The sequence below is a fragment of the Zosterops lateralis genome (assembly GCF_965231275.1).
Source record: "Zosterops lateralis genome assembly, chromosome: 1".
NCBI lineage: Eukaryota > Metazoa > Chordata > Aves > Passeriformes > Zosteropidae > Zosterops > Zosterops lateralis.
This window is the reverse complement of record NC_139762.1, coordinates 83,221,334-83,242,796: the sequence shown is the minus strand read 5'-3', so window position 1 is coordinate 83,242,796 and position 21,463 is coordinate 83,221,334. Positions and strand designations below refer to the sequence as shown.

General features: G+C 37.3%; 1 protein-coding gene across 1 annotated transcript in view; it reads left to right on the top strand.

Annotated features, from left to right (window-relative positions):
* DDC (dopa decarboxylase) overlaps positions 1–19,004 on the top strand; it is a 69,361-nt gene extending 50,357 nt beyond the window's left edge. The window contains exons 10-14 of the mRNA XM_083861411.1: positions 1,854–1,930; positions 5,661–5,680; positions 6,433–6,531; positions 13,123–13,224; positions 16,748–19,004. Coding sequence (XP_083717537.1) covers positions 1,854–1,930; positions 5,661–5,680; positions 6,433–6,531; positions 13,123–13,224; positions 16,748–16,963 — 514 coding nt within the window. The 3' untranslated portion in view covers positions 16,964–19,004. The remainder of the gene's footprint in view (positions 1–1,853; positions 1,931–5,660; positions 5,681–6,432; positions 6,532–13,122; positions 13,225–16,747) is intronic.
* The last annotated feature ends 2,459 nt before the right edge of the window (positions 19,005–21,463 follow it).

Below are 21,463 nucleotides of genomic sequence, written 5' to 3'. Positions count from 1 at the left end.
ATGAAGTTCAGAGTCACACACTAAGACAGTACCAAATCTAAAAAATATGAAAGCTAAAACTTAAGGCATCACTGGATATCCATTGCAAGTTACCAGCTGTACTGGCATCTCTTTCCTTACCAGTTCCATCTGAGTGGCAGCATCAGACTTCTCAGGAGCTGCCTCAACTGACACACTGGATTTGGCTCTGAGGTGGGAGCCCACCATTATGTCAGAGACCTTGAGCACTGAGCACTCTGGTGTGGACCTCCTGAGCACTTAGGACTTGCCTGAGGTGTGGACCTACCTGCAGAATGCAGCAGCATCCTTCCTCCATGCCTTGCCTAAGGAAACTTCCGTACCATTTGTGTGTCTTCTAAGCTAGAGGTTGCTGCAGAATAGTTACTGTTCCATTGTTTAATACAGCATCTTACAGGAGAAGAAATTAAGTGCTCACAAAACATCTAAAGACATTGCTTGTAACTTGGATTGGCTGCATAGAGAATGAGCTACTGAACAGGAATATATCAAAGTAATCAAATACTTCAAATAAACTACAGTGAAACAACCTAGAATTTTTAAAAAACATTCCTCCTAATTAGGCTTGTTTTCAGTTATTGTTTTCTTCTTTTTGTCCACAGGACATTTCTAGGAATAATTAGGTTATTAATTGTTTTTATTTTAGCTGAAAATCTGTTGCTATTTTACATGTGTGTAAGTTTACTTATTTTCAGCTATGTACTTCCCATACCTGAAGGCAAATACTTAGCTGTTGACCTGGGTACTTCCCTGGCTATTAGTGAGAGGAAGGCTTTTTGTTTGTTTGAATAAGATGTTTTATGACCACAGCCTAGATGTGAAGGAGAGTGGGAATATGCACTGGCCTGTGCATTTATACATACACACTAAAATATTGGAAAATAGATTTTTGCTTAGAAATTAAAAATTCTACATTAAGCCATTAAAACACAAAAAAGGTTTGGGGTTTTGTCATTTAGAGTATCCCTGTGTTGATATAATTCTTGCTTACTTTGTAATATATTTATAGGCATAATATAATGATGTTGCAGTCTTTCCCTTTTTGATTTATGGTTTCTTCTTCTTCTGCCTCTATAAACCCCAACATTTGTGGAGGTGAGTCAGTCTTACTCAGCATGAAGCATGAACCAGAAAAATCTTGTTCTAATCACTGGCAAAACACAGTTTATTCTCTCTAAAAGGGACACACTGGCTTTTGAACCTCAGTCCAGTCACGCCACCCCTAGATGGCAATACTAAGTTTTGCTTCTCAGTGTAACATTGTGCTGTAGAATGTCTGTCAGGAATTGTGTAGTGGATCCAGCTAATGGCAGCGTGGTACAAAAGGGGTGCCTGAGTCAGACTGGGGGCTTGTCCCTTGCAGTGGCTGCTGCTGCTGCTTCCACAGCAGCAGGGAGAGATAGTGGCCAGCACCCCCAAAGCCTCAGTGTGGCTCTGTGCAATGTTTAGGAAGCAACAGCTCTTCCCACGCAGCTTTGTACTGCAGTAATTTCAAGACAACTTCTGTTGACTGCAAACATTAACATTGCTTCAGCTAGTCTCACATTCTGGTGTGAGTGTCTATCACCATAAAAAGATCCTCTATGTCTGTTTCTTGTCTGTTTTTAAATATGCAGTCGTGCAGTCATGCTGCCCGTTCCTGCTGAGCCTTACACTTAACTACTTGTAAGTACAGTACTGATATGGCTGTGAAAAAGCACTGAAAATGGCACAGGCTGTGCGCAGGAAATATGCCAGTTTAAACACATTCAATTTGACTTCACTTCTTGTGGAAATTTAATCCCCTAACTCTTTATTCTTAAATTTCTCTATTTAATTTTTTTTTTTTTATACAGGGTGAAAAAAAGATCGGATTTAATAGGTGCCTTTAAATTAGAACCTCTTTACCTGCAGCATCACCATCAGGAGTCTGGTAATTTTATAATTAAATGAGATTATTATTATTTTGTTTGCACTCTGATATTTAATGGGAAATAAAGGACTTAAGATGAAAATGGCAGTTCTTAAACTACCCAAGTTGTTTAGGAGGCTCTTTCCATTTTCTGAGCACTCTAGGGAGCTAAGCTCATTAAAGTGCAAATACATGTCTAGTGAGATTTTAGTTAGTTAAAAGCAATACAAGGAAAGTAATTTCATAAAGCATTATGCATTACTACTTTTATATTGGGATTTCCCCAGTTTCAGACTTACCACTGATTGATGGCAGGAGTGTTGAGAAAATTCTTATTATCTTTTGGCTGTCAGATAAATGTATTATTGGGTGTTGTGTAACAAGTCCCTTAGCCTGTCTTCTCTAACACATCTTTCTCCCAAATGATTTCAGGATCTGAATTGGTTTTAGACTTTCTAAGGTCTGTGACTTTTTTTCTTAGTTATTCATGCAAGTTCTGATGCAAATTTTTCAGAAACCCATATGAGGAGCAAACACTCTCTGAAATTACAAAGAGGGGGTGAACTGTGTTTGCTGTCTGTGCTCTGCTTTTGAGTGATAGCTTTCTTAGACATTATGCTGTGGCCGTCATGCTCTTACACTGGCTGTAGAGAAAGGTGGTAAGAGCAGACTATCTGTCATACACGAAATACTCATAAAAGCTCTTCACAAAATGCTCACAAAGACCTTAAAAATCTCAGGCTTTGTACAAAGCTCCTTACTGGACTAGTGCTGGTCCTTGCACATACCTAGCAACTGCAGAGTGATATTTGCCCTCCTGAAGCCCATTTTTACACATCTAGTTATTAACTGAATAATTGTGAAGAGGGTCACAACTGTGCAGTGTCAACATGTGGTGGAAGTTCCCTCATAACTTTCTGAAGAGAGTGAATCATCTGTAGAAGGTCTTGCCATATACTCAACCTCATCATTTTCCTGGAATTGCAGGTGCTGTTCAGAACTGTATCCTGTTACGAACTCCTTGACATTTAAATTAATACCATTCAGAAATCCACTATTCACTAAAAAGCCCTAGGAAAAATGGATTCATGTACCTTAATCTTGAACTGTCATAAGCCTTGTATTTTATTCCTTTCCTCCATTTTCCAAGGAATGCAAACATAGAACAGAGCAATAAAGAGGAATATGCAGTAATTCTGGAGCTGATGTTCACCCTCTAAAAGCTTGAATTGTAAAGAAAAAATATATACTTTTTTTTAGTCTTTTCTACTGGAATATACAGGTTACAGCAAATCCACCTAAGGCACTAGCTTTTACTTAACATACATTAAAAATACTTATATTCAGGCAAAAAAATTCCAGCCTTAACTAAAACGAAAGTTTGTTCTTGAGATAACTGATAGTGCTGATACAAGAACTTCTGGTCTTACCTGGGTTAAATAACACCTGAAGAAAACCAAACCTTTCTTAAAAACAGGAAGTTTGAGTAAGACCACCTAGTTGACCTGAAAACTTTATCACCCCTGCTGGAGAAGGAGTTCTTTAGCCTTCATCTTGCCTTTCATAAGGATGATAGCAGGTTATGTGGTCTAACATAATGATTTCAAGATCAGCCAATTACTAGCAGTCTAGAAATGTTAATTTTTTCCTAGGCTCCCTGCCCATTTGATATCAATTTTCCAACGAGTTGGACAATACTTCAAATGCAAATGCCTCTGGTTAAACTTCCAACCCATACTTCTTTAATAAACACAGTCAAATTTGCTACACGAAGGTGCTGCAGTCCCCATTGACCCCTGTGTGATTTATGGGATGTCAGCACTCCTGGAAAGACAACTTGCTGAATGGAGGGTCTTGAATTCTCAGTATTGTCAGGTCTGAGAATTTCTATCCTGGTTTGCGAAAAAAACGAAGTAGTATTTCTGAATTTGCTCATCTCTCACTCAAGAATTTAAATGAGCGGAAAAATATCTCTATCTGTGAGCAATCACTCCTAATAACCATATGGCAATTATGTGTGTCCCCAAGGGGAGACTCTTTATTTTCTCATTAATTATAATTTTATGTGATTTGCATCATCACACCAGGAAGATTATACTAGCTTGCCCGGCAACCCAGGATATAGGTCAAATCCTCATGGCAGTGGTAGAAGAATGCAGCTTTATACTCTATTGTGAACACCACATACACTCCCACAATGCAATTCCTCCTGGTTAAATACAGATGTAAGGCTAAGGCTTGTAATCAAGGAATCAAGCACTAATCATTGATTACATTCTGCTTCACAGCTTGTGAAAGGCGTTGTTGTGGATCATTAGACATAGCCCCTTACAGGAGCGTAGGATTATTTATCTGTCACCAGTTGCTTTACTCCTTTGCTACCAGTCTTGCAGCTATCAAACAGAAATGGCTGCTACAATGCAGAAAAATATGGATGTTATCAATTCACCTCGTTACCAAGCAGAGACAACCACATTCATTTCCTGAAGTCCGGGAACAGGTTAATGATTGTTGGTTGTTTTGTGGGTTTGGGGTTTTTTTACCACCTGGAAACCAACATAGTAACAGGTTAAAGAACCAAATGGCCTCCTGTTACAGAGAAAGGAGGACCGTGTTTTTCCTATGTTTTGGCTGCAAATGAGAGAACGTTGGCAAGAGAGCTCGTAACACAGGAAAAAGCTTTTGAATTTTTTTTCCCTAGAAAACATAAAGGCTGAAAATTACGTAAATGGCATATACTGGTCAAATTCAGAAGCTACAGTTCTACCTTCCAGCTAACAATTCCAGGAGTACTTTGCATTTTCCCAAAGAATCCAAGTACATTCTCTCCTATGAAGCTGATACTCCTCTGCAGAGAAATAAAGCATTATAAGGAAGCTAAGCAGATGCTTCCTAAAGAAATGCATTAAATATTACGTCAGTTTAATTTCTGTCACTGTCTTACAGCAAGTAACTGACCGTGTTCAAGTTTACTGTGAAATTAGTTTAATTCCTTGATTCAAAGAAAAGGTAGGTGAATCCTGACACTGTGTGTTTATATAAAGGACAAGTAATAATGTCCTCTACTTGCCTCCCTTGACTGCTTTGTGGCTTAGCCCGTCTGTGTAAGGGGTTTCACTCCATCAATAGAAAAATCATGAAAAAAAATGCAGAATACTATTCTCCAAGCAGGAACAGGTCAAATTCTGAGTCAATTTTTTCAGTCACTTATTAGACATCCTGAAGAATTAGCAATAAATATATGTATGAGCAGAAAAGGTATTTAGAAGTGGATTATTTTAAAGAGTGTTACCAGTTCACTAGGGTAAAGGTGATTACATTTCGCAGCAGAGAATGAGTTATGAAGTGAATCTGGGGATTCTGCAACTGTTTAAACCAAAATTAATAATAGGCCTTTTATCTACTGCTTTTTTTTCTCTACAAGAAAAAAATAAACATAATATTTGATCCATCATCTCCATAGTATCTGCAGTATATAACAGAAAGGAAAATAGTGCTTCTTCTGTAAACTGTTTGTTAGTGGCAAATTTTGACTAGCTAAGGAATGAAGGTTATTACAAGCACTTTCATTTAACATGCTGCCAAGTACCCAGCTAGATATTTAGTGTTCCTGTTGACACTGATGATGCTGAAGTTTGTAGCAGATGTAAAGGATAGCTAAGGTACAGCTTTTTCAATAACATTAGAATGATTAAAGTCTTTGGCTGCTGTGATGATGATGCAATGTGAACATTTTTTCTTTAATTTCCAGGTCTTGTAACAGATTATCGTGTAAGTACAACATTGATGCAATAATTAATACTATTTCATGTATGTACTTGTATTTTTAGGAATTTAATTTTCATTACTATCATAAACTTCCAAACTTTATGTTTTTTGACAAGAAGGATGCAGCTTGCTAAATTTTTAAACAATTCTCAAACAGAAATTTGTTTTTTTGTTTTTTGAAAAAAAAATGTTTAAAGGCAGAAATTGTCTTGCATGTGCAATGTCTTTAGATTTAGGCAATAGAAAGAAATTTCCTAAAGTTGTGGGTTTGGTGGTTTTTTTTTCTTTAACATAGTGAATAACACAACTTAAAAAAAATTAAAAGCATCTCTATTTTAATCTTTTACCATGGAAACACTGTTGTTTTGAAATGGAAAACATGCCTGTCTTTGAAGATGCTAGCCCCACAACTTTAAACAAGCCAATGTGCATGAGTTTCTCAGATACTTGTTTTTCTAAAGCCTTTGAGGAGAATTCAGGATGCACAAAGGAAATTTGATTTGCCTCGTGACCCTTCCATTCTGGCTCCAACCCCCTTTGCCAATTTTAATTTGAAAATTTTGAATGTTAAATAGTATTAATAAACAGGGATTGATAAACCAGGAATAGATATTTCTTTTATTATTTGATGCATCTCTAGCAAGTGCCCATAGGATGTGGCAATGTGGTTCACTTCAGAACCGTGGCAGAGTGTAGGTTCTGCTGAGTCACTGCATTGGTGATCTCTGACACGGGCTCTTCTCTCTGGGTTGCAGCACTGGCAGATCCCCCTGGGCAGGAGGTTCCGCTCCCTGAAGCTCTGGTTCGTGCTGAGGATGTACGGGGTCAAGGGGCTGCAGGAGCACATCCGCAAGGTGACTGGGAATTGCCTTCTTGGGGACTCTGGGGTGGGACGGCAAAGGAAAATGAGCTGGCTGCCCATCTACTCTCCATGACTTCTGTACACATCAGAAAGCACAGGAAACCATTTTAGGCAGCTCAGTTCAACAGGAGTGCTGCTTGTTTGCCCCATGTAAGGTCACAGTTTCATATCATGGTCGGATCAAAGGTGCCATTCGTTTTGTGCTTATCATTACGAAAGAAAAGTCTAGGAATTTGGAATTTCCACAGTATAGTACCACAGTTCCCTCTCAAATTAAGCCAGAGCACATCCATGGTTTTATTGTGCAAATACACAGATACTCATTAATTCTTTATTTTATTAATGTGCATGCATTGATAGGATGTTTAGATTATGATTAAGGGATATGACTTATTTGGCATGTCTACCTCTGCTGTTGCTTTTTTTCCTGTTTAAAATATATTTTTGTTAAAAAAAGAATGTGTACAACTTACAGTTTGTTAATACTGTTATTACCAGGTTTATTAATGATGAAAAAAAGGAGAGTTTTTTAATCACTAGAAAACACATGTGACGCCTGTATAATTTTTATATATATATATATATATATATATATGTATATATACTTCCCCTGTAGCAATAAAGTCAAATTCAAGCATACCTTTCATCTTTATGAAGCTCAGGGAAACCTCTAATGACAGGAGATCCATGACTTGGGTCTAAATATTTACAAAAATATCCATTAGCTAAGAGCCTAGCCTAGCATACCAAATTCCTCACAGACACACATTCCTTTAAATTTTGGTACTAAACGGAAGAATTCCTAAGTAAAGCTTTGGAAGACTCATATCAATTGCCTGGCCTTTTGTCAGGCTAGTTTCCACAGGTTGGTATTTCCATTCAAAAAAATCCTTCTTTCTGTGTCTCCCACATATTTCCCTGACTGTCCAAAAGCTGCTTGTCTTCATAGAACCAAGCTTTGATATTTTCTGTGAAATATAGTTCAAGAAGGCTAAGCAAATGCATATTTTCGTAAACATACTGACGCCAAAGTAAAACCCTTGTATGTTTCCTCATTTGTAAAGGTAATTCAGACAGCTAAGATTTACAAGGGCTTGTTGAAATGAGTGTGTTTGGTTTATATTTCTAAGGGCTAAATTGTTCTTCAGTATAGATATAAAAATAAGTTATGAAGAGACAAGAGGGATAATTAGGTGAAGAATTTTTCTCACTGCATACATCTTCAAATTGGAACCATTCAATTAATTTTTCCTCATACCTCCTCACCTACCCCCAATGAATGCAGGTTCAGTGGGTTCCAAAGCATCTTAAAAAAATAAAATAAAATAAAATTACTATCTCCAGCAAGCCTCTGTTGAACTTAAATTTCAAGAAATAATTGCATTTCATTTGCTCCATTTCTATAGCAGAATTTAAGGTATCTCTTGTGAGTTTTCAGATTTGTGTTTCGGAAGTGCATTTCTTATCTTGTACTTTTTCCTGTCTTCTCAGAAATTATCATGAGCTCCAGGTAGATTGTAAGGAACCTTCATTTGGTAGAGTAGTAATGAATATCTAAACCAGCCTGACATTGGTTTAAAATTTCAATCCTATAGACAAGTTTCCAACTGAAAAATAATTTGGAATTTAGCTTCAGTTGTTAGCTGAACTCTTAACTAATTGTTCAGTCTCATGCCTGGCCTTGAGAAGCTGCTTTCTTTTAAACATACAGTAACATTTTGCAAATAACCGTTTTTGTGTTCCCATTGCTGGCCAAGGCAGTTCCAGGCTGGTACTGTGTCCTGTGTCCTCGGGACTTTTAGCTGGGTTTTAAGGGAAAGCCCTGCAGGGGCCAGAATTGTTTCTGAAGCTGCATATGATGATTTGGAGATGTATTTGAGTGAGTGATAGAGTGGATATAGGTAGAATGAGAAGATACCTAGGAACAGTGGCAGAGGCAGGTATTGCAACCTTCCAGTGGAGAACAGAGGGGCTGGAGCTGGGGAAGCAGGAAGAAGTGGTCTCTCTCTCTCTCTCTCTCTCTCTCTTGTGTTATTAAGGAATTGCCCCGAGGAAAGGGTAACACAGTTGGGCAGAAGAGGTTTGAAGCAGCTCCTTGGGCTGGAATTTGGGGATGGAAATGCCTATGTTTGCTCCCAAGTTGTGGAAAACTCTAGGAAGATCTGTGCAGTGTTTATAGATTTCTAGTTAGGCTTCTTTTGTGCAGCCTGGTGTTCCATACAAAGGTATTTGAGCTTCTGACATGGTATAGAGGGGAAAAACCACTGTAGATCCTTAAGAACTCACCCTATTTGTTGTGTGTTAGCAAGTTTCTATGTGGAAAACCAAAGACATCTGTAGCTATTTCTTCACAAACTTTTTTTTCTTGATATAAACTGTCACAAAAAATATTTCCCCCCTCTTTTATTAGTATATTTTAAGGAAAAGATGTTTGTTGTGTTTGCAGCCTTAAGGTCTACATCAAAATTACTGGATAACCACTTCAACTTGGCATTTCCTTGAGGATGACATTTTGAAACTAAAATATTCCCAGGAGATGAGAATGTGTGACTTGGATTTAGATACAGTAACTTCTTTTGTTTTCCAAACATTCCAGTCATGCACTCTTTTCACACACAGCATGTCATATTAATCTATTGCAAAGTATAGGGTTTGTAGCAGCGGTAAAGGAAAAGGTAGTCATCTTTGACGGATGTGGGCAGAGACAAATACAAAATTTGGAGGTAAGTCCCAAAGCCACAGAGATGTAAAAAGAGGGCAAACCCAACACAACAGTCTTCTCTGACTGATGCCAACCCCTTGGAGTCTGTATAAATGTGAAATCCAAACGGCCCATTTGTAAATAGCCCATTTGCAAACCGTTTGACCATCTCTTTATTATTCTTTTATTGGTTCAAGTCCTCTCAAGGAGCTCAGAAATAGTTTGAGAAATTTAGGAGATAGTGTGTTTTTGTATGGAATCCGTATGAACATTGTGATTTTGATGAATCCTCCTTAGGATGAAAAGTAATCAGTGTACTGAGGATAATGAATGCCATTAAAAATTAACAGTAGAGTCCAAGAAACTGGAACTGTAAAGAACAGCAATACTAGAGATAGTATTTGAACTGGAGAGTGGCACAGTCCAAGTGGCTGTTAAGAAGACTCTTCTGACAGCATTTCCCTTCAGTGTAGTGGGATGCAGGCTAAGGCAGGCAAAGAAGTGAAATTTATAGGAGAAAAAGTATGACTATAGGAGAAAAAGATCAAGACTAGGCCAGTATGTTTATCTGCATATACACAGTAGTGTACTCTGATGCTTCAGAGAAGGTCCCTGCAATCAAAAGCTATTTTAGCTCTTGAAGACGTTGCCCAAAAATTCAGCTTGAACCCTTCAGTGCAGAAACTGTTACAGTTATATAGTTATAGTTATTTACTTACATATATAGAAAAACAGATATTTTAAAATAAAGACCACATCTTAGTGCCTTGCAAGTTTACTGCTCCTATTATTGATTATGTACAACATTTCCCTTAATCCACAATAACCAAATTAATTGGTTATTGTTCCCTTTCTCACTCTTCTGCAGAAGAATTATGGTTATTTACCTGAGATAATAGTGACACATAACAATTCCTTACAAGCCTCTTTTTTTCAATCAGCTAAACTGCTCTGCAAAGACTGGGGCTGTAATTCTGTTCCTATATACCAAGATACTTCAGGACACTAGCACAGTCCATGTGATTTCACTCTGAGAACCCACCTGATAAAGGGTTGCTCAAATGGTAGTTTTAGAAACAGTATATGAGTTGGTTTGCTTATATCCACACTTTTGTTAAATCAAATAACAGCTCTAGATAAAATAATTTTGAAAAGTTAAATAATATTTGAATGCCAAATTTAAGTTAATAGTGCTAGGGACACAGCTTGACACAGATGTCAAAATCAAAAGCACTTGCAGGGTTCAGATATCCATAGATCAGGCTTGATATGTACACATTCAGCAGAAAACTGAGAACAGCCTGTCAGTCTTTTACTTCTACTTTCCTATCCTCAGTTTCAGTGCCTGCAGTTTTCCAAACAGGACTTTATTTTCATGGTGTACCTGCCTGTCTTGAAAAGCTGAAGCACTAAAGCCACACGTGTCCTCCTGTGAGTTATTGCCGTGCTCACGTCCAGAGCGTGGGTACAGCTTTTGACCTTAGAGAGCCACGTGTGACACCTAAATGCCCTGCAGTTCTATTCAACTTGAACTTCCAGGATTAATAATATTTAACTTTACTGTTGCAGCAATCTTTCTAAGAGCAATTCAGGATAATAGCTTATGGTTCAAAGGTGCAGGGCCTGGGGTAACTATATTTATGCAAAGCTATACACATGAAACTCCAGTTAAATCCTCACTTTCTCTCCTTCCAGTTCAGTAAAACCTAAAACGCTTGGTGCCCCCCAGTGTCTTTACCAGTTATTGCTGTTTGTTAAGGCTTGCTGTGGATAAAAGTGTTTGCATCCAGATGTGAATGCAAAATACTTCTAGAATTTTGGTTTGTGACTTAACTAAAATGTTTCTATTTTCCCTTGCTTTTATGTCTTTCAAATTCCTGAAAAATCATTTAGTTCAAAAAGTGGACATAAGCACCTGCTATAAAGTGCACAGCTTGAGTCTGGAATTTTCTTGTACAAACTTCTCACAGCAAGCCAGATCTTAAATGTTTGCTTTATTCAATTCTTAGCCAGATAAATTGTGATGAAATTTAGCTGGTGATTACATTCAGCTGGACAGCTAAATTCTTATCTCATTGAACATGGTTTGTTTTATGCCTTTGATTTCCAAGACATGGTACATGCTGTTCAGAATTTTGTGGAGTTGTGTAAAAGACATGTTTGGTTAAAGCTGTAGAATGTGAGGATAGGAGGAGACAGTAAAATACCATTACAACACCTCTGCCTATTTCACATATGTTTTTCACACACTTATTATGCATACAAATATCTATGTATGCAAATACTTCTGGTTGGATTTCACAGCTGTAAATTAATGCTCTTTGTATGAGCAGAATATTCAAATGCTTGGAAGGGATTGAGCATTTCACTGGTCTCATTCCTGACTCAAAGAACTTTCAGGCTAATTTTAGAGGGAGATGATAAATGGATGTAGCAAACAGCAGAGCGGAAGTGGTAACAACAGGAAAACTGGCTGGTTGCGTAGGGTACCAGTATGACCAGTATGAGGGTTTTGAAGAAATATTTTGATTCAATCTAAACTATGTTTCCCTATTTTAAGAAATAAAAAACCACCAGAAAGCTATGATTAAGATTGCAAAATGTGTTGGCTTTTTTCCCCTTTTCTGTAGTTTCTGTTTTGCCTTGTCCTTTTGGAAGAAGTTCTTGTGAGATGAAACATTCCACATTTAACTTTGACCCAAAGTGATATGTTTTATTTTTGTTTAATAGCTGTTCCTGAACTTACAAAAAGTCAAAGTGCAAAGACATGGGCTTAGTTGTTTATTTTTGTAAAAATATTTGCAATCCTAAATATATAAAAACTGAATAATCTTTAAACATGATTTTTAGATGTTTCAGATAATTTTTGGTATAGACTGGCTATTGCATGAAGACAAACTATAATTCAAATGGCTGGTTGCTGTTGTTGTCTTACCTTTTTTGGTTGCTTGTTTGGTTGGCTTTTTCTAAGACAGCGAACACTAAGCTAATGATAAAACCAGTAGGAGAGGGACTGGATAAGGTACTACAGGTGCTTTATGAGGATATGGGTTGGTTTTTTGAAAGTGCTATTAAATTAATTTTCTCTTTGGAAGAAAGCAAAGCAAAACATGGTATCAGTATGCAAGTATCACTGACTGATGTAAAGACTTCCCAGCTGGTTTTTAGTATGTCTTTTGGTATTTTTCCTATTTATTTGAATTTTGGTTTCATCTACTTCAAAATAATTGTTCTGACATGGTGCCCAGTGTCATTCTTTTTTTTTTTTTTTTTTTTTTTTTTTGCCTCAGTAACTTCTCAACAGGTTTGCTGAGATTTGCTGTCCATTTGCTTGACTATACTGCCATCAACTTTTTTTCAACTGAACCTGAGCACCCAGGTCAGAATAGTGAGCAAGTTCTCTCTTCCTTCATGGATTTCTTGTATTAAGCGAGCTATTCTAAAAAGGCGTATCTTTCCAGCTCAAAATTCACTGTAATTGTGACAATTTTTTCCCTGTATATCTGTGCACTTCTCCCTTTCCCTCTAATGACTTCTGGATTCTTTAGCCATTCCCAGCCAAAACTAACAGTGGTATAAAACCTAAAGGAGAAATATTAAAATTATTTACTCTTAATCTGGTATCATATCAAATTGTGTTGAAGTGTCTCAAGAAGTAGACCAGTACTGCCTAAGGCAGACTGAGATGCTAATACAGCAATGGCTCCATATGGTCTCTGGAAGTCATAAATGGGATGGAAGTTAACAGATGGCAGATGGCAATACGTGAATATTATCACACATCAGCAGAAGGAATAGAGCATAGGAATGGAAAATACTTCAGCACACCTTTTCTCTTGGTGAATCAAATGTATTCAATGTAGATACCCTTTCTCTTCCCAGCACATCAGACTGTCGCATCAATTTGAACACTTAATCCTGCAGGATGAAAGGTTTGAGATCTGTGCTGAGGTTGTCTTGGGACTGGTCTGCTTCCGGCTGAAGGTAAGGCAGCTAAGAGCTCCTAATTCTTCTGTCAGGGTTTATAGCAACACCACAACCTGCAATTGAATATAGTCTTTGTAGTTAATATAGTTGATTATTTTTTAAGGAAAGTAAAATGAGTTTGTTTAGAACAAAGCAGATGAAAGAAAAAAGCTTAAGACAATTTTATTAAAACTGAATCAAAAGCTTAAGAGAAATTAAAGCATATTAAGGTATGGAAATATACAATCAAGGCAGAAAAATGTTTAAAGCAGTCATACAAAATTACTTTACATCTATGTGTGATGAGCTTTGATAAAGATTATTGTTTTAGTATATTTCCCTAGACTTCTGAATATGATGAGTGTGTATTACTTGTTTCTTGTCAAGTTAATTTCTTATGTGTATATATTTAATATTCAACTTTGTTAAAAATTACTATCATAGATTAAAATCAGAGCACTAAACACCTTTTTTACTGTTTTTGGTTTTTTTTTTTTTTTAATACTGTTTTTTCATCTATAAAATTTTATGGTCAAACTGAGAAAATTAAAGTAAGATATATTTATGAACAGGTTACATGGGAGGACAGCTTCCCTGGTCTGCTTTTTTACTGCTGAACATGATCCTTTTGCCCTGTTTGGCCTTTTATTCCCCAAAATCTCTCAAAGTGCCAAGTTTTTTGATATAGAGACCTTACCCAAAAGAAATTAGAAAATTCATTCCACACTTGGAGCATAAAAGCCGCAGTAGTTGGCAGAGCTCATTTGTTTTAATCAGACATTAAAAGGGGATCAGTGTCTCAGTTTAGGTAAAGAAGTCATTTTTTAGAGGAGCTTGCAGCTAAAGCCTCTGCGAAGGACTGGATTGTAACACTGAATCTGACCACCAAACAACAATAGCAATAATAACACCACCAGTGTTTTCTAGTTAACATGATACCTAAATGAGCTTTTAGCTTTTCTGAAGGCTTCCAAGCACGTCTTTTCTCCTTCTGGGTAGTTTATTTTTAACAAATTCTTCTCTCAGTCATTCAGTTACCTGAGTTTGATGCAACTGGCTGAAGAAGCTAACAAATAAATAATAAAGTAATGGTGAATTCATCTGGAATAGGAAAATGGTTTTGTTTAAAACAAAATTTTAAAAGACCCTGTATTTAGGGGATTGGACACATTATAGAATGTAGTTTTTTCAGTCAATAGAATTACAACTATAATTTCTTTCCTAACAAGAACTTTTGAAAGATATTGAGGGATAGATTCTGTGGCTTTTATTGCTCAATAACAAAATGTTGGTTGCAGTCTGCTCTCTCACATGGAACAAGCAAACACTAGTTTTGCAGATCCAGACACAGCTGTTAGTCAGTGCTCTACATTTACTTTGAAAGAACAGTTCTGGTGAAATAGAGCATAGCAACACAGGAATTGTCACTTTTGATCAGACCAGTAGCTCATCTACATCTGTTCTCCTGTCCCTCATGATTCAGAGGAAGAAATCACATCTAAAGGGAAAGACAATTTTACAATAGGAGGTAAATATTGGATCTTTAGCTCAGAAACCTTTGGACAAGTTGTAGAATAAAGGCCTGATTACACTGAAAACCAATGCTGAAAGAGCAGTGTTTTCATTTTTTGCCTACCCGATTTATAAAAAACCACAAAAACTAGCAAGTTTTCAAATCAGGAGTTTTTTTATAGCTATTTTAACAGCTTTATTTGCTTTTTATATAATTCCTTAAAAAATATTTCTGTCATTTTTATAATTTGCATGAAATACAACTCAGAAGCAGAATATTTGTAACTTTTATGTGGTTACAGTAAGACTAAGGATCAGGGGACTTGAACTATATAATGCTGCATATAGCTGTAAAAATATGAAATATTTTTCTTGTTTCCTTTGTTATTGAGAAGCCTTTTTTAATTTTTCTGCTTAGATGTAACTTTTTTTGCCTTTCAGGCTGTTGAGCAAATGGACTAATTCCCTATGACTTTCATATTATAATTATTTCATCAAATATGTCATGCCAAAGGGTTAGTTTTAGGCCTCCTTGTCATGACTGCAGATGAATACAAGTCAAGCTAGTAATTTCTCCAAGGGGGTGAGAATGCTGTCTTATTGAAGCTCACAGATTCAATCAAAGCTGCCTTCTCAAAGCTCTGGGAGAGGATTAGTCACTACCAACTTCAATTCGACGTGACACCTGAGTGTCACAGCAGCCCTAAGGTGGAGCTGTGAGAGTAGAAGAGAAGAAAGATAAATTAATCTTTCTCCTTCCTCCCTTCACCCCAGCCAACTTAACATCATATAACTGCTTGTATTGCCTGAAAGTCAGTGCTGTGCATTTGATATTAAAGGTGAGGATTGTCATTTTAATAATGCATTACCTTTGATAAGAAGCAGGACATCACTGTCACCAGTGATTAACCTGTAATAGGTGGAGACTTGCAAAACACCAGAGTTGGTCCATTTTCTTCGTTAGGAGCATTTCGGTCACAAATATCTCCTAGAAGAGTAAGGGTAAGCCATGAATTTTAGGACGTTGCACCAAACTCGTAACAACTTGTGCTAAGGCAGAACAAGGTGTTGACTTGAGTTCAACTCCTAATTCTTATTATGATCTAAAAATGTGAGAACATTGTGATACATGTGATAAATGTGATACATTCATCCTTGCTGCCAATGGGAAACTGTCTGCCTTATGCTTTGGTTTTGTATGGAAAAGGCTAAGCAGGAAAGTTAAAATTGCCCAGATTTGAGAGAAGGTATTTTCTGGTCAGGATGTCCTCAAGAAGACCAGTGCTGCCACAGCAACACAAGTGCTGCTGAAGAGATAGATTTGTCCATTTGCAACTCTTCTTCCAGAGTCAGTGCTTAATAAGGGGATGCTGTGGTAAAAATGCAGATGTTCCCAGAATCTCTTGCAATTGTGTGTTACCACCAGTGTAATAGAGAGAGTAAATGTTGCACAACCCGTAAGATACCTCCTCTGATGGATTCTATGGTGGATAACTCTTACAGAACTTGAGGTAAAGACTTTGTTAAGGTTTCCACTGATAATATGAAACCTATTTATGCCAGGGATATATTACCTTAAAAATTGTTTAATTAAGGGTAAGATTTCATATTCAAAAGAATCTCTCATAGCAGCCATGCTTAAGTGAGGAAGGTTAGTATAGTTCACTGCAAAACTTCCTCCTGTGCTAGTTTGATTAGATCCAAGAAGAGTGTAATAACAAGGATATGATAATGAATGCTTTTAACATAGCTCACAACCTTAGGTCACAAAAAGGCAGCCAACTATCAGAAATGCCCCAGTATGAACACTGCTTCTAAACTGAAGGTAATCCCTAAATCTCTTTGTGGCTCAAAGCTTCTCTCTTACATCATCATCTTTTTGTGATCCTTTGATGGCAAAGCACTGAGAGATGAGAAAGTGGCTGCATGTTACTCGTGCTACTTGGGCTTGGCTGCTTGGTGGAATTTACATTTTCCAGACTTGTTTCTAAAATTCATTGCCATATCCATTGAATTACAATGATTTCAGGGCTCAAATGAACTAAACGAGGCACTTCTTAAAAGCATAAATGATGCCAAGAAGATCCATCTGGTCCCGTGCTACCTGCGAGAGAAGTTTGTGCTACGTTTTGCTATTTGTTCCCGCACAGTGGAATCCACCCACATCAAGTTTGCCTGGCAGCACATCTCACAGCTGGCAACTGATCTTCTGAAAACATGGGGGCAAAACCACCACCAGCAGTAACAGCACTGAAGTATATGTGTAGATGAGGTAATTAACTCTGTGTTGCCAAGTTTTATTTTAGGTGCAGGTGGGAAAGTCAAACTATGAAGGAAAAAAGTACAAAACCTGTTGTTATATAGCCCAGCTGCAGTAGCAAAATCCTTGCCAGCAAGTTGAGTTGTAACTCAATGTAGTCATTCCTTCTCTATACTGTAGTTTCATTGTTCCTGTTTTCAGGATGCACATAGCCAAGGAGACTTGAGCTGTCATTTCTTAAGAGTTTGTAGTCAAGAGCTTTTGTTCAACCAAGCAATGGAAATGGAAGGGTTGGTGCTCCCTCTATTGTCCCCATTCACCTCTAACACCACCCCCCCACCTTCCTTCACAGATGAAACTAAGAGGTGTTAAAACCAATCAATTTAACATTACTATGACTGCAGGAGAAACTCAATTTGGGGAAGCTTAGTTCAGGTTCTAAATATGTTAATGTTATGTGTCATGATACACTTGCTGCAGTAATTTTGTAAATGAACAAAGGACAAAGGACTTCAAGACTTCCTTCACTGCATAGCCAGACCTAAGGGAATGAGCACTAACTGATCACTAATCATCCTTCTAGCAGGTTCTCTACTTTCCCCTAAATGGTTTGTTTTTAAAACAGCCATTTTGTCAAATTCCAGCAAATAGGTTATGCTAGCTATTGGTTTCCAGATTGATCATTCATAATGAAAAAAGTCCCTGAAAAAGCTCCTCCTGAAGAGTTTTGTCAAAAGCCATGTGCTACCTGGTATTCTGTATTTTTAATCAAGTTATTATCAGCAATGATTACTTGAAAATAGTCTGTAAGGTATGTTCTGTGTAACTGAGTTGATTTGTTTCTATGGCTACCATTTTGATTACTTCATGGTGTAATAAATCTTTGAGAAAATGTGCTTAGAAATGTGATGTCAAAAATGTTACTCTTAGTTTCTCTAATTAGCTAACAAATGAGTAAACCAGTGACAAAAAAAAATAGGAAGTAAGAGAACAAACCCCCAAAATCAGCTGTGGTCCCCCCATCAGTGGTTTTCTTCCATTAACAGTCATGAATGGAAAATGAAAATACTGGAAAACCTCTTTCTGAAAAAGTCAAATCAAATCTATTTGGCACAAACCATTAATACATCATCCTGTCAAAGACAGGAGCAGTAAAGAGCTAAAATGAAAGTTAGAGGGGAAAGTCAGAATAACATCAAGTCAAGAAGTACTTTTGCCATTTAAAATACATAAATTCCAGACAGTTATTTCTGTGTAAATAAGAAAAACATGAGTAGCTGCTCCAAGAAAAATAATATGTAGGATTAATTTTTACATTTGCATTTCAATCTTCCTTTTAATGCTCATATTAACTCTTAAAGCCTCTTGAGCAACATGCGCAATTATTCAGCTTCTTCCTCCATCCCTTTCAAGTATACTTCCTATGGCTGGGAAGTTGCAAGTAGACCAGGGAACATGGATCAGAACAGTTAATTTGGCACATGGTCTGCCCCTACATCTGTCTTCCCTAATCTCTCACTTCTAGGGTACAATCTGGGAAGGATTATTATTTCCATAAGGAACTGATTTCCCAGGCAACAGATGAAGAAAGGGATACCAATGAATTTGGTAAAGCCCAGTGATATTTGAGCAGGTGACTGACACAAGACACTACTATCAGCTACAGTGTCAGAAATTTTGACAGCATCATTCTCTTAATCAGAACCAATATGAAATTTAGCTTTTCTGTGGTAGTACAATGCAATAGATTGGTAGACTGAAGAGAGTGGAAAATGCTGGCAGTTGTTCCCTTTCTGTTACTATTTTTTTAAACAACATTAATCAGATCTCATGACCTGGAAAACAATGTTCATCCATAACACATATCTTCCACACTGGTACAAATTTACAACTTTACATTAAGAAAACTCCAGAACCTTGGAGCCAAAGAAGAATTATACCTTCCCTGTGAGACAGACCAGTATTTTTTTTAATGTGAAATATATAACCAGGTTTGTCCAGGGAAAAAAAAGAGAGAGAGAGAGAACAGATTTGGATCAAAGCTATCACAGAGTAAATCCAGGGTAATTCCACTGAAATGAAATGGAGTTGCTTTGGGCTTAGGTGACTATAATTGAAATTAAAAATCTGACTAATAAGTATTGGAAAAGAAAGGCATAAGGTAAGGCACCACTATTACATAAGAAGATTCTGCTGGAAATCTGCTCCATGGAAACCAGAGCAGAGATGATTTGATGCCTGCCTGTGTGAGCCTCAAACTGCTGCAAAACTGGGATGCAGGCAGAATGCACACCCAAACCTAGGAGAGGTGAAATGTCCCCAAGAGCCCAGAATGAGACATAGATCCCTTTAGACATTTATGGGAAAATACTGCCAAAACTGGCATTCAGTTAAACGTTTTTCAGTATCTGAATATCAGTTTTAGAAGTAACTGTTGTCCAGATACAAAAACTCCTGTTGGCAAAGAATTTAAGATAAAGGCTAATTTTAACTATTGATGGAGTAAAAGTTAATTTTTGTTTTGTTTTTTAAAGAAATTATGTAAGTTGATCTGACTAATGAACAGCAGCGATGAGGCCCATGGAATTACATTTCCCCATGGCTAGCCTAGTACAGAAACCTGAAGTTCACAGTTCTGTTTTTTCTGAAATTCTAGGATGATTCGAATAAGTAACTATTGAAGGCCTTTATAGTATTCAGTCTCTCATACCCTCTTTTCTTCATGGAATAATTCCTTCTTAGACTATTAACATTAGATAATCTGAAAAGGAAGTATGGGCTATGTAATCAACTCAGGAAGAAGCATGTAAAGGAACATTTTGAAAGAAGAAAGTAACTGCTGTTTCTGTTCTGTAGCTTTACAACCTATCTGTAAGTGAGAAACACTGTATTTATGAATAGTTAATGTTAACCTGGATTTATTGTGCCTTGTGTGCAAAAGCTAACACAGTCTGTGCCGATGAATACTGTTTGATATTTAAAATAATTATAAAATGCCAGAACTGTACTTTAGTAGAATATCCATATCTCAAGGAAGACTGCAGCTTTTAGAGAAGGAGAGAAAAAGCCTGACTTTTACTTTCAGGAACCTCAATTTATTTATTTTTTTTAACTAGCAGAGTACAGTACTTGCATTCTAAATGACAGATTATAAATATATTTTATTATTGATGGTGAAATATTGGAAATATATGTATTTATGAAAGCATTTGTAATATATTCTGAACTGCATTATAATTATTAAATTTTCAATTTTTTTTTCTTGCCTTTACATAAAAGATTCTGCTCATGGCAGTTTTGTTGTTGTTGAAGGTTACCATGTGTGATCAGTAGTACTCATACTGAAGTTGCCTTACAACAGCAGTTTAAACCTTGAGATAAACTTGAATTGCTCAAAGATAGAAGAAAACGAGAAATAAAACTGAGAATCCTGAAGACCGGGGTGGTTGGTAGGGACAGGTTAAATAACCATCAATGGGTAATATCTATATAGCATATGTAGAGTTTGTATGTTCTAAATGGAAAAATAATCAGAAGTCTAATGCTCTAATTATAATTTGTGAGCTGTTGATTCCTTTTAAAATCTGTATCCAAAACCCACTGAACAGACAAATAAGTTTTAATTGGCAATATTAATAAACAGAAACAAAACTCCAGCTATTGTCTCTTGGTACTTAACTAAGCTTTTCTCGTCTCATTCATGCCAGATGAACTGTTAAGAGGCCCAAATTCCCAACTCATATCAAGTCAGTGCCCTGATTTTCACCACCAAGGACTATTTTTCAATGTGTTCTTCAAATTACTTTGCAAATGGGAGTTTGCAAATTTTCCTGCAGGAAGTTTCCTCCTCAGCAACAGGAGTCTGAAAAAGTACCTGGCCATACCCAGGGCCAGTGCTGACCCTTCTGCCAAGTTCTGCACAGTGCTGCAGCTGGATCTGCTGCTGGAGCCACCTGCCCAGCTCTGCTTTGGCTTGTAGCTCCAGTGCCTTCATGTAGGACAGGGAAGGGGCCGTGACATCTGTCCTGCCTGGCTGCAGCCTGTGTCCCCAAGGCCGCTTTGCTCCCTGCCTCTGTGCAATCCCAGGGAAATTGGGCAAGCGTGCCTTGGGAAAAATCTGATGGCAGCAGCGTCACAAACTATTTAAATGTTAGCCCAGCTGGGTGTGAGATGATAGCTTGCATAGCAGCACAGACAGTTTAATGTGCTGTCTGCACTAATGGCATAACAAGCCTGATGTATATCAAAAACCTGACAGTAACTGCAGGAAAGATTCCTCACGGGAAATGAAATGTTCACCCACACAGAAGCGTCTCTGTTAATACCAGAGGTGTAACTGCAGCTTAGAGTGCTAATTTGCATCTAGATTGGTATGCTAATTTCAGCGTGGGTTAGTGTGATCCAGGTGGGGACTCCACCACCTCATTCCGCTCAGGATACTTCCACGTGGACCACCATCTTTTGCCTTGTAAAACAGTGTGTCAT